General features: G+C 35.6%; 1 protein-coding gene across 1 annotated transcript in view; it reads right to left on the reverse strand.

Annotated features, from left to right (window-relative positions):
* The window catches only part of ASCC3 (activating signal cointegrator 1 complex subunit 3), a 354,089-nt gene that overhangs the window by 80,894 nt on the left and 256,947 nt on the right, over positions 1 to 16,248 (reverse strand). Inside the window, exons 35-36 of the mRNA XM_056125104.1 lie at positions 3,140 to 3,251; positions 2,816 to 2,950 (exon numbers count right to left, since the gene is read on the reverse strand). Coding sequence (XP_055981079.1) covers positions 2,816 to 2,950; positions 3,140 to 3,251 — 247 coding nt within the window. The remainder of the gene's footprint in view (positions 1 to 2,815; positions 2,951 to 3,139; positions 3,252 to 16,248) is intronic.

Genomic DNA, 16,248 nt, shown 5'->3' on the forward strand with positions numbered 1-16,248 from the left:
TTTCTACTTTTCATTAATTCTATTTAGCATTTTCCTGGTAGTTATACATATGAATAGATAATAATTCCCAGATAAGAAACGAAACAGTGGTACCTGTGTTTCTCCTTGTCAATGAGTCCTACAGTTATTGTTATTTCCCAGCAGTGCGATTTAAAAAGTCTTAATGAGACATACATTTAGACACTAGAATCTAAGACTTTGGTTAAATATTACAGAACAAGGGGATAACATCACTGCTGCTGTGCAAATTATTAAGGTGATACATTGAACAATAAATAAAAATATACCATAAGATTAGTGTGATTGTTTTTAGGAATGTAATGCTAGAAATAAAAAAGGCCACTGAAAGTATGTGGACAGATCTGTTATCCAGATCAATGCCTTTTCATGGCACTGAGGGCAATTACTGAACTTTCTTGATACTGTATATATCTATATCTATATCTTATACACATACAAAATGTATATAGAATGTGCTCAGTAGCATGTGTGTGTGTGTGACAGGCGAGGCAGGGTGGCACAGTGCTTAAGAATATATACTCAGTGCCACATTGCAGACTATTTACTTGCTATGCAACCCTGGACAAGACTGTTAATCTGTAAAATGGGAATAATAAAGGGATACTGTCAATATCAAATACATGTTGTTATTATGATTAAATAAGAATATCAATGTAATGTTCCAGAATAGTGCTGAATACAAGATAACGCTCAAAGGTCCTGTAATTACATGTATTTGCAAGGTAGACAAGTGCTTTAAGTATCAGATTAGGTAAATATATAAAGGTTGATAAATATGAAAGAAGTCATATTCTTAAGTTGAACAGATTTAAGATCCTTAATATACCTGTCCAAATTAATTAATGGTTATTCTATGTCCTTCCCTTAGGAAAAAAATCTCGTTTCTATAAATCTGTGACTTGAAAATTCTGTCACTGTCACTGTCCTCCCGTTGTTCATCGATTTGCTCCAGCGGGCCCAGTAACATTGTGAAACTTGTTACTGTATTTGGCATATTGAATAGATCACGGGTAGCTTGCCAGGCTTTGCCGTGCGGGCAAGATATTATCAGTAGCTTGCCGGGCTCTCGAAGAGGGGCAGAGGAATCGAACTTGGGTTGGCCGTGTTGATCGCATGCAAGGCAAACGCCCTACCCGCTGTGCTATCGCTCTTATTGCTTTTTTGGGGGTGGAGGTGGGTAGGGATTGGACCATACCTAGGAGTGCTTAAGGGTTATTCCTGGATCTGTGCTCAGGGGTCACTCTTGGCAATACTCTCAGGAATTCTCATTGCCAGGGTCTGAACTCAGGGTTCTTCCACACAAAGCATGTGCTCCAGTACAGTAAAAAAAAAAAATCTTTGCAAACTCCCATTCTTAAGGATCTCAACAATTTTTCATATTTCAATACTTTTCAAAGTCAACTTTTAATTTTATATGAAAATAACTTTGACAGCCGATTCATAAACTACATAGCAAACAAAAAATAGGATCCATAAATTTATCTATTCATTCATTGATTGGCTATTGCAAATGTTTTCTAATACGACTGTGTTCATGACCATATGCTGCACACAAAATCTACACATTAGTTTCTCAAAAAGAAAGAAGTAGAAAAACCGAAAAATTATGAGTAGGATATGACAGCTTACTGAGAATGATAAAGCAATAGAAAAGGTAGGAAAAAGTTAGTGAATAAACTACCTCAGAATCAATGCATGCAGCTGACTGGGGTTTGATCCCTGGTATTCTATATGGTCCCCTGAGCCCAACAGGAGTGATTCCTGAGAGCTGGTCAGGAGTAATTACTGAGCACTGTTATGGTGGGAAGCCCAAAGCCAAAAAAAAAGAAAAAAAAAGACAATATTGAGAAATTATAGTCAATCACTTTTAACCTTGTTAAAAGGTACCACAAACGAAGCCAGGGGTAAGATAACATACAACGTTTACCTGTATCTATATTCCAACTAATGTGCCAGTGAAGTTTTGTGATAAATTATATTTACATTCATTGAAATAAAAATGTTCAGAGACAAATAATTTAAGTATAATATGCAGATGATATCACTAATAGTAATTTAAATTTCAATACTAAATTTAGTTTTTTGTTTCTTTCCAACAGATCAAAAAACGAACAAGATTTCATTTGTTTCAGTTTTGGGGTTACAGCCAGTGAGTGGTGCTTGGGGCTATTCCTGCTTTTGTGCAGGGCATTGGGGGCAGTTTTCTGAGTTGCTGGGAGATCACAGTCAGGGCTTCTACAGAAAAAGCCATCTTCTACTATAGTTTTATTAAACAACTGATAAATCTGTGTTTTTTTTTTTTTTAGGATAGGAAGCATTATCTTTTCTGGTATTAATTCTGAGACTAAATCATGAAAATCCTTAAGAAAGAAATTTCAGTAACATTTGGATTCAACAAGAATTACCCAAATAAAGCATTATGAAACGTTTTAAATTGTAATTTAGAAAAACTATTATACTGAAAGAAAGGGCGATCACCGGATTGTCCAAGAAAGCTCAGTTTATATGTATTATCCTGATTTAAATATTTTCAGTGTCCCTATTTACATAAAGAAAGATCTGAGTTTGGGAATAAATTATATAGACACCTCTGTATGGGGAACTTGTCAGTTATGTTGGTTGTAGTGTTTTTTTTTTTTTGACAGAGGGAAGGACAACAGCAATAATTTCTCTGAAATTTCAAGAGGATCAGAAAGGAAGCAATTTAAGACCCCAACTGATCTTTTTTAATTAAAAAATGATTAATTGCCAATCTTTTCATAATTTAAAAATGCAATAATATTGCGAGACTTACACTTAGAATTGAGAGCAATTCTTCAACACCACACTCAGGTTTCAAACGCTCCTTGAACATTTTAACAGTTTGATGCTTCAGATAATAGTAAGAGGCAATTCGACCATATGTCAGAGGTTCAATGCTCCGATTATCCTTATTTCAAAAGAAAGATGAAATGACATAAGTGAAAATTACAACAGAAGTACATCCATGAATAAAACTAATTCATACTACCAATAGCTATTTAATAGTTTTGTTATAAGTTTTATCACTAGATGTAAGGTCCTATTGTTAAAAAGTCAGGTAATCTTTTAAGTTGAAAAATATATGATTGCATCTTACCTCTCCAATTTCAAGACAATAGGAATGCTCCAATTCAATCAGGGATTTCTCAACCAGATTGGATAGAAACTTGTTCACAGAATCATGGCTCACATCACTCAAATTATAGTAGCTAGGAAATAAGCAAACCATTATATGCTTCATGATATTTTAAATGAAAATTGTCACTTCATCTTTACACTGTTCTTTCACGATTTCCAAAACAGAACAAAACAAACTCCAAAACTCCACCAATCAAAACAATTAAATCCCAACTATACTTATGATGAATTGGAAAGGTAAAGGTAAAGGCCCTCCCGTTGATCGTCGATTTGCTCGAGCGGGCCCAGTAACGTCTCCATTGGAGACTTTGTTGTTACTGTGTCTGGCATATCGAATACTCTCGGTAGCTTGCCGGGCTCTCCGAGAGGGGCGGAGGAATCGAACTCGGGTCGGCCATGTTGGCCGCTTGTAAGGCGAACGCCCTACCCGCTGTGCTATCGCTCCAGCGAAACTAAAACAATTTAAACTACCAGGTCTTTTGTTTGTTTCTGGGTCACACCTGGAGGTGCTTACTCTTGGCTCTATGCTGAGGGATCACTCCTGAAGGGGCTTGAGGGACGATATGTGGTGTCTTACCTCCCATATTACCTTTCTGACCCAGGGTACCATTCCTTTTAAAAAGTTCAAAACCCTCATACTAAGGTTTGATAATCTTAATGAACAGTGATAGCATATCAGAAATATGTAATATAAACAGATAAAATTCAGCATCATGTTAAAAAGAGTGACTTAATAGAATAAAAAATGACATTATTTCAAAATTACCCAGTAAATTAAAATTAAGTGCTAGATTCAGAAAGGACTATGTAGTTTTGAAAAGATGCTAATCTAAAATAAAGGAATATAATTATCTTTGCTATACAAAAAAATCCATCAGTAACTTAAAAAAACCTCATAGAACTGTAAGTTTGAATGGCAGGAGATTTCTTTCAGGAAATTTAGTCAATAAGTAGTGTTCTGGGAATACTGGAAGGGATTTACCAGTCTAAACAAGTATTTTATATAAGCAGTAATATTCATAGGTCTGTCTCTGAGTATTTTCCAGCTACAAAATGCAAGGCCTTTAAGAAGCAGTCAATGTCACGAACTACCTCCAGTGCCACCATGTAAGCTCTTCTACTGGCCTTGCTCCAGAGACTCATAAATAAATCTTGGAAGATCAAAAGCTGCTGAAAATCTTTTCAGAACTGCACATGACTGAATCATCTGGTTCACATTGGAGGGGGAAGGTTTAGCCCACTGCCCACCCAAACCGGTCCCCTGGCAGCCACTTGCTCCCACAATTCAAAATTTACTGCCATGTCCCTAGCTGGACTCCACCATCTCAGTACGAACCTCACCAAGAAGTTAACCTGCTCAAAATTCAGGTATTTGGGGTTTGTGACTGAAGTTTCCAGGTTTTCTTGGAGTTGGGATGGGCTACCTCTGCCCCACTTTCCTATACATCCCAGAGCCCTGGCAGTCATGTCCACAACTCAAATCTGCCACCTAGTTAAAAATCTACTACAGCTATACTTTACTGATAAAAATACTGAACCTCCTGACAATTTAAATGCTTAACACTAATAAACCAGCAGTAGCATGCCAAATGGGAGAAGGCAACCAATCTCAATTAACAAAACATAAACACTTTGTTGTTACAGGCTTAAACCTGAAACAACATCTTAGTAATCTCTCATACAAGGACCTAACGTCTCCATGATAAGACAGAACAATTTATTGGTCCGTGGTTGGAAGCCTGCCTCAAGTGTTGGGGGAGAAGGTTGCTGGGATAGAGAAGGGGCCACTAGGAAAATGATAGGTAGAAATGATTACTCTGGATAAGATCTGTGTACTGAAAGTAGGTGAAGGGACAAACACAATGACTTCTAAGTACCTGTATTGCAAACCACAATACTCAAAAGGAGAGAGGAAGAAGAAAAGTGTCTGTCATAGAGGTGGTGGTCATGCTGGTGGAGGGAACGTGGGGACATTGGTGGTGGGAAATGTACACTGGTGGAGGGATGGTTTTTGAACAGTCTATGACTGAAACCCAATCATAAACAGCTTGGTAATGGTGTATCTCCTGGTGATTCAATAAAATAAAAACAAACAAACAAAAAACAAAAACAAAAAGTCCAAAGCCATGTATTTCACCTGAATATTCCACCCCTCTCGGAGAGCCGGGCAAGTTACCGAGAGTATCTTGCCCTCGCGGCAAAGCCTGGCAAGCTACCCATGACGTATTCGATATGCCAAACACAGTAACAACAAGTTTCACAATGGAGATCTTACTGGGCCTGCCCAAGCAAATCGATGAACAACGGGAGGACAGTGCTACAGTGCTCCTCCTCCCTTTATATCCAAAGGATTACTAGAAAATTCCTAAGATCACTAATAATCTGTCAGGAAATAAATACAAGAAGTGGAGGGATGCCCTATTCATGGCAGTCTTGAATTTCTGCTAGGTGAGCCTATGCTGCCGGAGCCCTGGTCAGGGCAGGGAGGAAAACTCAACCTGCTCCCCTCCAAGAGCTCCGGTGAGGACAGCCAGGTGTGGGGGCAGGAGACTCTCCTAACTCTGAAAGAGCCTTGAATATGGCACTTTTTAAAAAAAAATCTCAGGGCTAGGATGAAGAGACGTTACTGGGGCCTGCTCGAGGCAATCGACGAATAACAGGATGGTTGTGATTGATTGTGAGCCTATGCTCAGCAGGGAGAAGTGATATGTTCAACAACTTCTTCCTCCATCATATGTAGGGAACAGGAGCAAAGAATGGTCACAGAGCAGACTCTCATTACTTAAATCTTAGTAAGAGGAGGTTACTACTATTCAAAGTCTGGGAAAACACGTGTTAACAATTTCAAATGGGAGAGGGAAAGCCCAAGTATGTCAATTACAGTGAATTTTTTCCTTTGCTTAAGGAGAACAATTTTGGGTCAGTATATTATTAAACATATTCCAAAATACAAAAAGCAGAACTTAGATCACGGCAGCTCATACTTTCATTAGAAAGAGGTTACCATAAAATGCTAGGACATACTGAAATATGTTTCTCCTGAGTAAGGATTAACAGCAGGTTAGTTATTTTGAAAAATAAATATTAATTATAAATGTAGCACTGTAGCACCGTCCTCCCGTTGTTCATCGATTTGCTTGCGCGGATATTAGTAATGTCTTCATTGTGAGACTTATTGTTACTGTTTTTGGCATATTGAATACGCCATGGGTAGCTTGCCAGGCTTTGCCGTACTCTTGGTAGTTTGCCGGGCTCTCCGTGAGGGAAATTATAAATAGTAAATATATTTATATAATTTATATAAACATATAAATTATTATAAATATAATAATTATACGTATAATTGTAAATATATGCCATGGGTTTGAATCTTCATAGAAGAGAAAGGTAGTGGGCTCAGAGAGATAGTACAGTAGGTAGGTGCTTGCTTTATATGCAGGGTTTGATCTCTGACACCACACTTGGTTCCCTGAATACTGCCAAGACTGATCCCAGAGCACACAGCCAAGTTAGCAAGGCCTGAGCACAGCTAGATGTGTCCCAAAAACAGAAAGGGTGGGGGGGGAAGTGGGCAGGGGGATGATAGACACAGATATACAGATGATAGATATACAGAGAGAGGGAGAGAGAAAGTTGCTTCTAATTTTAGTCTGTAGAGAAACTCTTCGCTTGAAATGCTCAGTCACACAGAGACCAAAAGCACTGAAAAATTTATCAATGAATGTATTTGTGTTGAAATAATGCTATTGCCAATTTAACAAAAATATCTAAACATATCCAAATAGACATTCTGAAAGTAACAAAATTAGAATTAGAAGCCATTAGAAAATATTTTTTGTCTCTTCCTAAAAAATGACTAAGAAGATGTCTTTAGTTAGAACAATTTAATTTGCTTTAGAAGGGATGATGAAAATTTTGGACAGTGTCCTACAAAAGTTCCTCAAAATCATTCCAGATTATTAACAATATTTTCTGCATTTTATTTCTTCCCCAACAAATGACATTTATCAGCCAAACTGCAGTATGTGTAGTTACCTCCTTTTCACATTCTTTTGGCTTAGTAAAGCCCATAAATTTTCCAATACTATTTTCTGCTGTCTAGGCTAATATATAATCAAGAAAATTATTCCTAAATTAAAAACACCAGTGAAAATGTTCCCAGGACTCTGAATAAGTAGTACTATTTTAGAAGAAGTAAAAAAAAACTATTATGCAATTGAAATTACAGAAGGAAGATATTATAAAAATAATATTACCATAAAAAACAAATGTTGAAATTTCATTTCTAGCTATAAATGTATTAGGTTATTAAAAAAACCTCAAGAATGCTGTTAGTGATTAATCATATGACTTACTCCAACAAATATACCTAGAGTTCCAACTTCACCACTGTTGCCTTAATAAAAATAATCTAGCATAGCTAACATAAACTAAAACAAATGATAATTATTTTTAATTATAGGTCTTTAGATATTGATTTTACTTGCTGCTTTACATGCTGACAAGATGTATTTCGATGGACTATGACATTATCTCTTTTAAAGCTCATTAAAGTCTACTGAGACATTTTAAATCTGTGACTTTTGTCTAATTTACATCAGGATAAAAATGTAACATTTAAAATAATCTATAAAAAGAAATTAAAAACCCTAAAATATCTCTATAACAAAAACAACCCCAACAAATTGTATAATGATTACACTAAAATATTATTCAAATTTAACTTAATAAAAATCAGTATATTTCTGAGTAAAAATCTTTAATATAGTTGAGTTTATTTAATGTGCTCACCAATAATTTTACTGATTTGCATAACAGAAAAACCACAAAAGTCAAATAACTTAATAATCAATTGATCAAATATCAGTACTTTTTAAAACGAAGATAACCAGGAATCTTAAAAATTCCTAAAATGTTTTTCTCCAACTATTTCAGAATACTCAAGTGATAATCAACTAAAGTGAAAGCTTTTATAAGTTAGTTAAAATATTATTTTCAAGAATACAACAGTAAAATACTAATCATGAAAAAACATATCCTCTGAAGTCAGTAAACACTAAAATGTGTCTATTTTTATTAGTGGCATAATTTCACTGATTTAGAACCAGTACTATTTTCTAATATTTGATCTGAAAGTCTAAGTTTTCTTAAAACAATTTTAAATATTAATAAAAACTAATGCTACATACTATACATAACTTGCAAAGCACTGTAAGATAAAACTAAACATAAATAGAATTATTTTCAGGCAAAATATAATTTGAGATAATAGATTCTGATATTTTTGTGAAGACGGATTTTTATTTATACATTATTAGTAGCATTATACGACTTTTATTTCTCCAGCTCTAACCTTTCAGTAACCATGAAATTTGTAGTCTAAATAATTATAAACACTTAGTAAAAAGATTACATAACATTAATTTCAACTATCATTTACTAACTTGAAAAAGCAGTCAATAGTTAGGTAAAAAAAGGTCTGTTTTGACTTGTGCTCTCCACAGTGCAAAATATATAATTTGCTCATTATTTAAATAGAAATATTACCCAACAGTTTAATTACAGATAAAGGATACAATGTAGTTTCGAGCTCAGTGCATTGAATCACCAAGTCATTATCTTCTCTCTGCTATAAACAGACAGCCTACCTTTTTGTCAGCATGCTATTTCATTTATTTCACAGAGAAACCCAGTTTCACAATAATTGACTTGTCAGAAGCTCTAATTTATGAGGCTGAGCTCTGTAAGATTTCTCTATATTGGACTCAACCTGCACACAAGCAGGGTTGAATATTTACAATGCTGTTAACAGGTGCTGAGTTGTTTAATGATTCTAATAGCCAGAAGCGTACTGAGAAAGCCAGCGGGATCACAATTACAGGCTGTTTGAACACAACAATTACTAGTCCCCTGGGAGGTGTGAAAGTCAAAGGCAGTTTGATACTGACAGCATCTAGCACATGGGCGAGACAAGCTAACTCCTATTAACAATCCAGGGGGAAAAAGTCAGAACAGACCTCTCCCTATCATAAAAATTTACAAAGTCATTACATTTAAACAATCTAAAAGTAGAACAACTTAAAAATTATCTTCAAAAGATGTTATTAAATGACAAACAAGAAAACGACACATGAAATGTCAAGATATCTGTTTTTTTTTTTTTGACCTTAACCACGGTGAACTCTCACTAGCCTTGAATAAAAGATTTTATTGTGACGTGAAAACACAGATAAAGTCCCATCAAATAGTCTGGATTTAATGTGCATAGTGGCAGCCATTTCCTGTTTGGTTTATGTAAACCTGGCCACAGATCTCACTGGGAAATTTTTCATCGGTATTGAAATGCTGCTGCTAAAACTGTCAGTACAGGGAAGTCATTTGTTACAGCACCATGTTTTTTTATGTTCAGATTATGCAGCAGTAATAATGACACAAATAATGAAAGTAGTTGCAGGGACAGATGAAACTACCACAACATTTTTTTTTTGGCCCCAGAAATATTTAAACATGTTCTCAGGGTTTGAAAAGAGAGAGTGAAACTGAAATATATAAATTGAAACCAGAACTCAATTTGTAATGTATTATATTTCACAATACACCATGACATATGTATATAGATGTGAGAAAACTAATGTATCTCCATATGTTATACATATAAAACATATTTGCATATATATGTACATATACAAATAAGCATACACATATCTCTCATTCTTCCTCACTCCCTCCCCTTCTACCCCAGCATACAAGCAGCTTATAAACACAATCATCTTAGAATAGTGGCTGGATTAACTGTCAATATGAATTTTATTTTTGGTGTTAGTTTAGTGAAGGTATATTATAGTAGTATAATTAAATAAAGGAGGTTGGAGAAGCAGGTTATTTTAATTTGAAAATGGTCTTTGTCTTTTCTACCTTAAACAAAAGTTTTTCCTTGCTAGTTATATACACACTATACCTGTCACCCAACCAGAAGTCAAATCTCAACTGACGGTAGTGAGCAACATATTAAAGACAAATTCAAACTAAATATAGTACAAGCTATTTATCTGATAGAGTGATTTTAGCCATCTTAAAACTTACCTAATCTAAAAATACATAGAAAATATTTATCAATACGCAGGAATCCTATGGTTTTCTTTGATCCCAGCATTGAGAAAGAGTGATATTTACACAGATAATATTAAAAATAACTGAGTCAATCAGAAAGAAAATTGCAGAACTTCTCAGGGGCAAGACATTTGCCATGTAAGGAGTTTGGTTGGTCCCTGGTACCATATACTGTCCCTTGAGCATCCCCAGGAGCGATCTCGGAGCACAGCTAGATGTAGCCCAAGAACCTTTTCTCCATCTGTGATCCTCCCTCCTCAACTCCAAAAGTGGGGAGAAAAACAACTTTAGGAATTTTCTTTAGTGTTATGAAGATGAAAAGGTTTCAATATTAAAACTGATAATTCTTTAATCAATTGAACAAGACTGTTATAAATTAAGATTTAGTATCATATGATTTCCATATAGAAAACACTTCCTAGAACAGCAGTAAGAAGTGAAGTGGCTAAGATATGCGGATCCTGCACTTCTGGAGGGATGGGTGCTCAATCCATTGTATGACGGAAACTTAATCATGAAAGTTTGTATCTCATGGTGATTCAATTAAAAACAAATGCATGAATCTTATCTAAGGATGTGAATATTCCTTGGAACTGGCCTTGGCTTAGAATTTGTAGCTTTTGTGATACAACCACTTTAACGTTGGTAATACTCAGGTCTACAGTATAAATGATTTTTACCTGTCATGAGAATGAAAGTATTTAATCTCTGTCATATTTCTTTGCCAGCTCTTTGCTTATTTTTGTTTTACAGTATGGCACACTAAGAAAGTAGCCTCATGACATTTACACTTTGAAATACATTGGGCCATTCTCTGTGTCTCAGTGGCTCATATATGTTTATAATGTTCTGTGCAAGGATGCATCACAGGTTCAAGAATATTCTTCTATTCTACTTTATCTATTTTTGGGGGGAGGTGCTGCACCTGGCAATGCTCAGAGATTACTTCTGGCTCCGTGCTCAGGAATCATTCAGAGGAACATCTGGGATGCTGGGGATTGAACCTTGGTCAACCTCATGCAAGGCAAGTACTATCCCAGTATACTATCCCTCCAGCCCTTATTTTTCTACTTAAGAAATACTTTTTCTCATAAGCATGCTGATTTTTGAGAGAATGTGTTTGTCTCTCAATATGACTAAATTTTACTTAATGTCTTAGATTTCTATTGGATACTGTTATGCATGATGCTAGCTTCAAGCTACCTAAAATTCTACTTTAACTTTTCTGTAATTGCATTATAAGAATGTATCACTCTTCTTTGCCTTTTAAATGTTTCTCTGTGTGTGGTGGGGATTGCATGGAGGACCTCAGACTTGTGACACCTTCACTCTGCCACTAAGCCACATTCCCAGGCTTGATGATTCTTTTTGCCTGAGTTTCATTTTCTGATTTTAACTGCTAAGAAAAAATGGTGGCTTTTTCTTCATTAGTCTTTCAATCTATTTTCAATTGTCAATTTCAATTTTTCTGTATTATTTTGATTTAACAGGTTGCTTATAAAACATGTTTAACTGAATTAAAAAAGTGAATCTGACAACTTCTGTCTTTGAACAGGGAGGCTTAAATAATTTGTAATGACCATAACTGATCTACCATATATACCCATATATACACATATCCAATGATAATCCTCTGCTAAAAATCCCACAATAGCTCCCCAAATTTATCCTACAAAGAAGTCAGTCTTTACCATCATCTTGAAGTTCTCTTATGGCTGGCCTGGTGGGGCTGGAGCAATAGTTACAAAGGGTATTTGCCTTCACATGGCCAATCCTGGTTTGATCCCTGGCACCACATATGGTCCCCTGAGCCTGAGCAGGAGTGATCCCTGAGCACAGAGACAAGAGTAATGCCCTGAGCATTGCTGGTGTGGCCAAAAAGAGAACTTGTCCACTGGCTTGCTTCTCCAATATCCTTACTCACTCATCTCCTGTTCCTCTCTATCTCTCACTCCACGTCAACCACATCTTCTTATTGCACCTTAAAAATGCTAGACATACCTGCTCAGGACCTCCATTTCCTTCTGAAACGCTACTTCTGATATCACCCTCACTGCTTTTCAAGGCTTAGTTCAAGTTTTAACTTCTTTTTAAAAACTGTCATTAACTAGTCAACAAGCTGTATACTAGATACCCAGAATTTTCATCATATAATTGAAAATAATTTTTTAACCTTTGACTATCTCTCCATTTTTCCTTTTAATGAGCTTAATTAGAGATACTTTAACTTTTCACTTAATTGCAATTCATTCTACTTTGCACTCTGATTGTCTCAGTCTCCTGTACCTTTTATCATGTGTGTGTATGTATGTATGTATGTATGTATGTGTGTGTGTGTGTGTCTTTTCTTCCAAAGCACTTGCCACCTTCTAACATACTTTTTAAATGTATTACCTTTAAAAAAAAAGGACAAAGCGCAATGAAAGCCTAAGTTTTTGTGCTTAGTTTACTAATACATCTTCATAATGGCTAATGTAGTGCCTGGTGCTGAATTACAAATATATTTTAATTTAAGTGATTACGACTTACCATTTAAAGGAGATTCTATAAATATCAGACTAGATATTATTTATGTTGCTATCACTTTTGAACACAGAACCTATTATATTTGTCAAGTATAGCTTTTTAAAAAGTCAACGTTAGATTAGTTTTAGGTGAGCAATGTGGTGAACTGGCTCGTTAAATTTAGCTAACAACCATCACCAAACATAGCTGTAATATTTTTTTGGTTTGTTTTGGGGGCACACCAGATGTTGCTCAGGGCTGACTCCTGGTAGGCACGAGGAACCATATGAGGTGCCAGGGATTGAATCCAGGTTGTTTGCAAGGTGAGTACCCTATCAGCTCTGGACCCTAGCTAGAACCTTTTTTTGTTTTTTAAATCTTGTGATGAGAGCACTTTGACATCAAAAGGACGGCCAACTGAATGTTTGGTTGTTTTCTATTTGTTTTTAGGCCTCTTCCTGTGGTGCTCAGACTTTATGCCTGGTTCTGCACTTAGGGATCACTCCTGTCAGGGCTCAAGGAACCATATGGGTCACTAGGGATAAAACCAGAATTGGCTGTGTGCAAGGCAAACGTCTAACCCACTCTGTACTATCTCTCTGGCCCCTTGAATGTCTGTTTTTAGAAGATATCTATTTTTTTTTTTATTAATTTATATGAGTTCTTCATCTATTTTGGATATTAATGCTGGCAAGCTATCTGTGACGTATTCAATATGCCAAACACAGTAACAACAAGTCTCACGATGGAGATGTCAATGGGCCCACTCGTGCAAATCGATGAACAATGGGAGGAGAGTGCAGTGCAGTGCAGTGCTTAATAGATATCTAGTTTGCAAATATTTTGTTCCCTCTGTTGGTCTTTTCATTCTGCTGATTTTCTTTGCAGATAGAAATATTTTTTAGTTTGCTATGGCATCATTTATTTTAGGTTTTGTTGTCTTAGCTTTTGATGCCATAATCCAAAAATAGACTGTTAAGACTCATACCACAAAACTTATTCCATGTGTTTTCTTCTAGGAGTTTTATGGTATTAGGTCTTATGTTCAGTTCTTTAATCTACTTTGAGCTACTTTTGTATAGTATGGTGGTCTATGGACTGGAGCAATAGCACAGCGGGCAGGGCGTTTGTTTTGCACACAGCTGACCCCAATTGGATTCCTCCATCCCTCTCAGAGAGCCTGGCAAGCTACCGAGAGTATCCCGCCAGCACAGCAGAGCCTGGCAAGCTCCCCGTGGCATATTTAATATGTCAAAAACAGTAACAATAAGTCTCACAATGAAGACGTTACTGGTGCCCGCTCAAGCAAATCAATGAACAATGGGAGGACAGTGCTACAGTGCTATGGTGGTCTAAATAGTGTTATGGTTTCGTTCAATGAAGATGTCTAACACTATTTTCCAACAGTATTTACTGGAGAGTTTCCATTTCTATATTCTTGATTCCCCTGTCATAAATTAACTGGCATCTATGTGTGAGCTTATTGTTAATCAGTTCCACTGAGATCTTTACAGGAATCAAGGAATACTTGCTAATTCACATGAATTATAAAGTAAGTCAAAGTTATCTTAAGTCATTAAATACCTAAGAATCCCCTACCTCAGAGGTTCGCTATAATTTTTTAATTGTCAATACATCTTCAAGATTTTACCATTGTAAACTGTGCAAATCTTCCCCCAGGAAGATTTTTATTATGCTCCCTAACTAGGTGTTTATTATAGTTGTGTGTAGATACTCTGGTCATAATATTATTAAATATAAGACAGTTTTTAATCAGATTAAGAGGGGACAAGGCCTATTCAGTTCTCTCTCAGCGTCATTCCCATTCTGATTGGTATCTCCAGCTGTGCTCTTGGTCATTTCACTCCCATGGTTGAAAAAATGTAAACACTGGACACTCCTCTATTCATTACCTGAATTTAAAGATCTAATGCATTCTATACATATTAACTAAACCTACCTAAGTCACTGCCTTCAAAATAATACATTAAATGTCTGATCAATACTATTTGACAGTTTGCAAATTAGGTAGGAGTGAGGATAGACAATGCTGATCAAACAGTTGAAAAATCAAGGAAGCAAAGGATAAGAAAAATACAATTGAAATCTAAAGTCAAGGTAGGAAAATATCGAGTAACAGCATTTATAAAAATAAGAAAGACTGGAGGAATATTTGATTGCTGTATGATTAAATTTCAGATATGCTGATTTTGAAATGATGGGAAAACCATGTGGAACATTCAGAGGCTGGTGGAGAAAGGAAACTACAACTTGATAGCAGACTGGAGTAACACCATAAGGGGTTTTCACAAACAGGTGGTATTTCAAATACAGAAAAATCAATACAAAGAAACTTTTTAAATATTTTGCATAAAATAGAGCACAATATCACTTTTTCCTGATTTTCTTGAATAAAAAATGATAAAAATTAAGTTTAGTAAAATCCAAGTAGACATTCAGCAAAACTGGCACCATTCTACTAAATTATCAACAATAATAATAGTGAAATACAATGGAAGTTATCACAGATCAGAGTGAACCATATATATTGAAAAATTAAATAAAATTCTGGGTACTAAAATGGACTGTAAAGGGATATTTGAGACATAACTTATGGAAGTGTGAATACAACCTATCCATAGTTAATGGTATTGTATAAGTGCTGATTTTCTGTTTTGACTAAATTTTGATGTTGTGAAATGTTAACACTTGCAAAACATACTTAAGGGGTATCCTGTACTTTCTTATTCTGCTTTTCCATGTTTTTAAAGTCTCAAACTTTTTATAAATAAAAAGTTAAAAATTTGGAATAGAAAATTTAGAATAGGAATTATAGGTACTAATTCCAGTGTATGTGTGGATTCAGGAAGAAAGTAAAACTTGCTAGAGAACTCAGTTTGCTTCAGAGAATGATTACCTTGCTTACTAATCAGATAAGCTGTCACAAATGATTAGGTTTTCAGTCTCTGAACTAGACTCTTTAAGATTATTTAGGTCAGTAAAGCAATTGGAAGGTAGTTCAGAAATAATACTTTACTTATTAATGTTAATTATGTCCCTTCATAATTAATACAGAACTTTGAGAGGCTTTTTTTTGTATATTTGATTTTCAACATGACCTTTGATAAATGCAGGCTACTGGTCATTTTCCAGATGAAGATGTGAAGCTGAGAGCGGCAAGGATGAATTAAGCTCTCACAGTTATTGGGGCAGGGCTAATACAAGAATTATTCTTGTATTAGGTTTAGTATTAGATTCTAGTTTCAGTCACTCCTGTCGGTGCTCGGGGGATCTTATGGGATGCCAGGGATTGAACCCACGTTGGCAGTGTGCAAGGCAAATGGCCTAGCTTCTGTACTATAGCTCCAGCACCTAAATTTGTCTTTCTTTCACTAGTAAACAATTTCCTAAGTGAGCTTCTGGATGAAAATGTCTCCTCATTTCAACGTATTC

This window comes from Sorex fumeus, unplaced genomic scaffold, assembly GCF_029834395.1.
Source record: "Sorex fumeus unplaced genomic scaffold, SorFum_2.1 ptg000054l, whole genome shotgun sequence".
NCBI lineage: Eukaryota > Metazoa > Chordata > Mammalia > Eulipotyphla > Soricidae > Sorex > Sorex fumeus.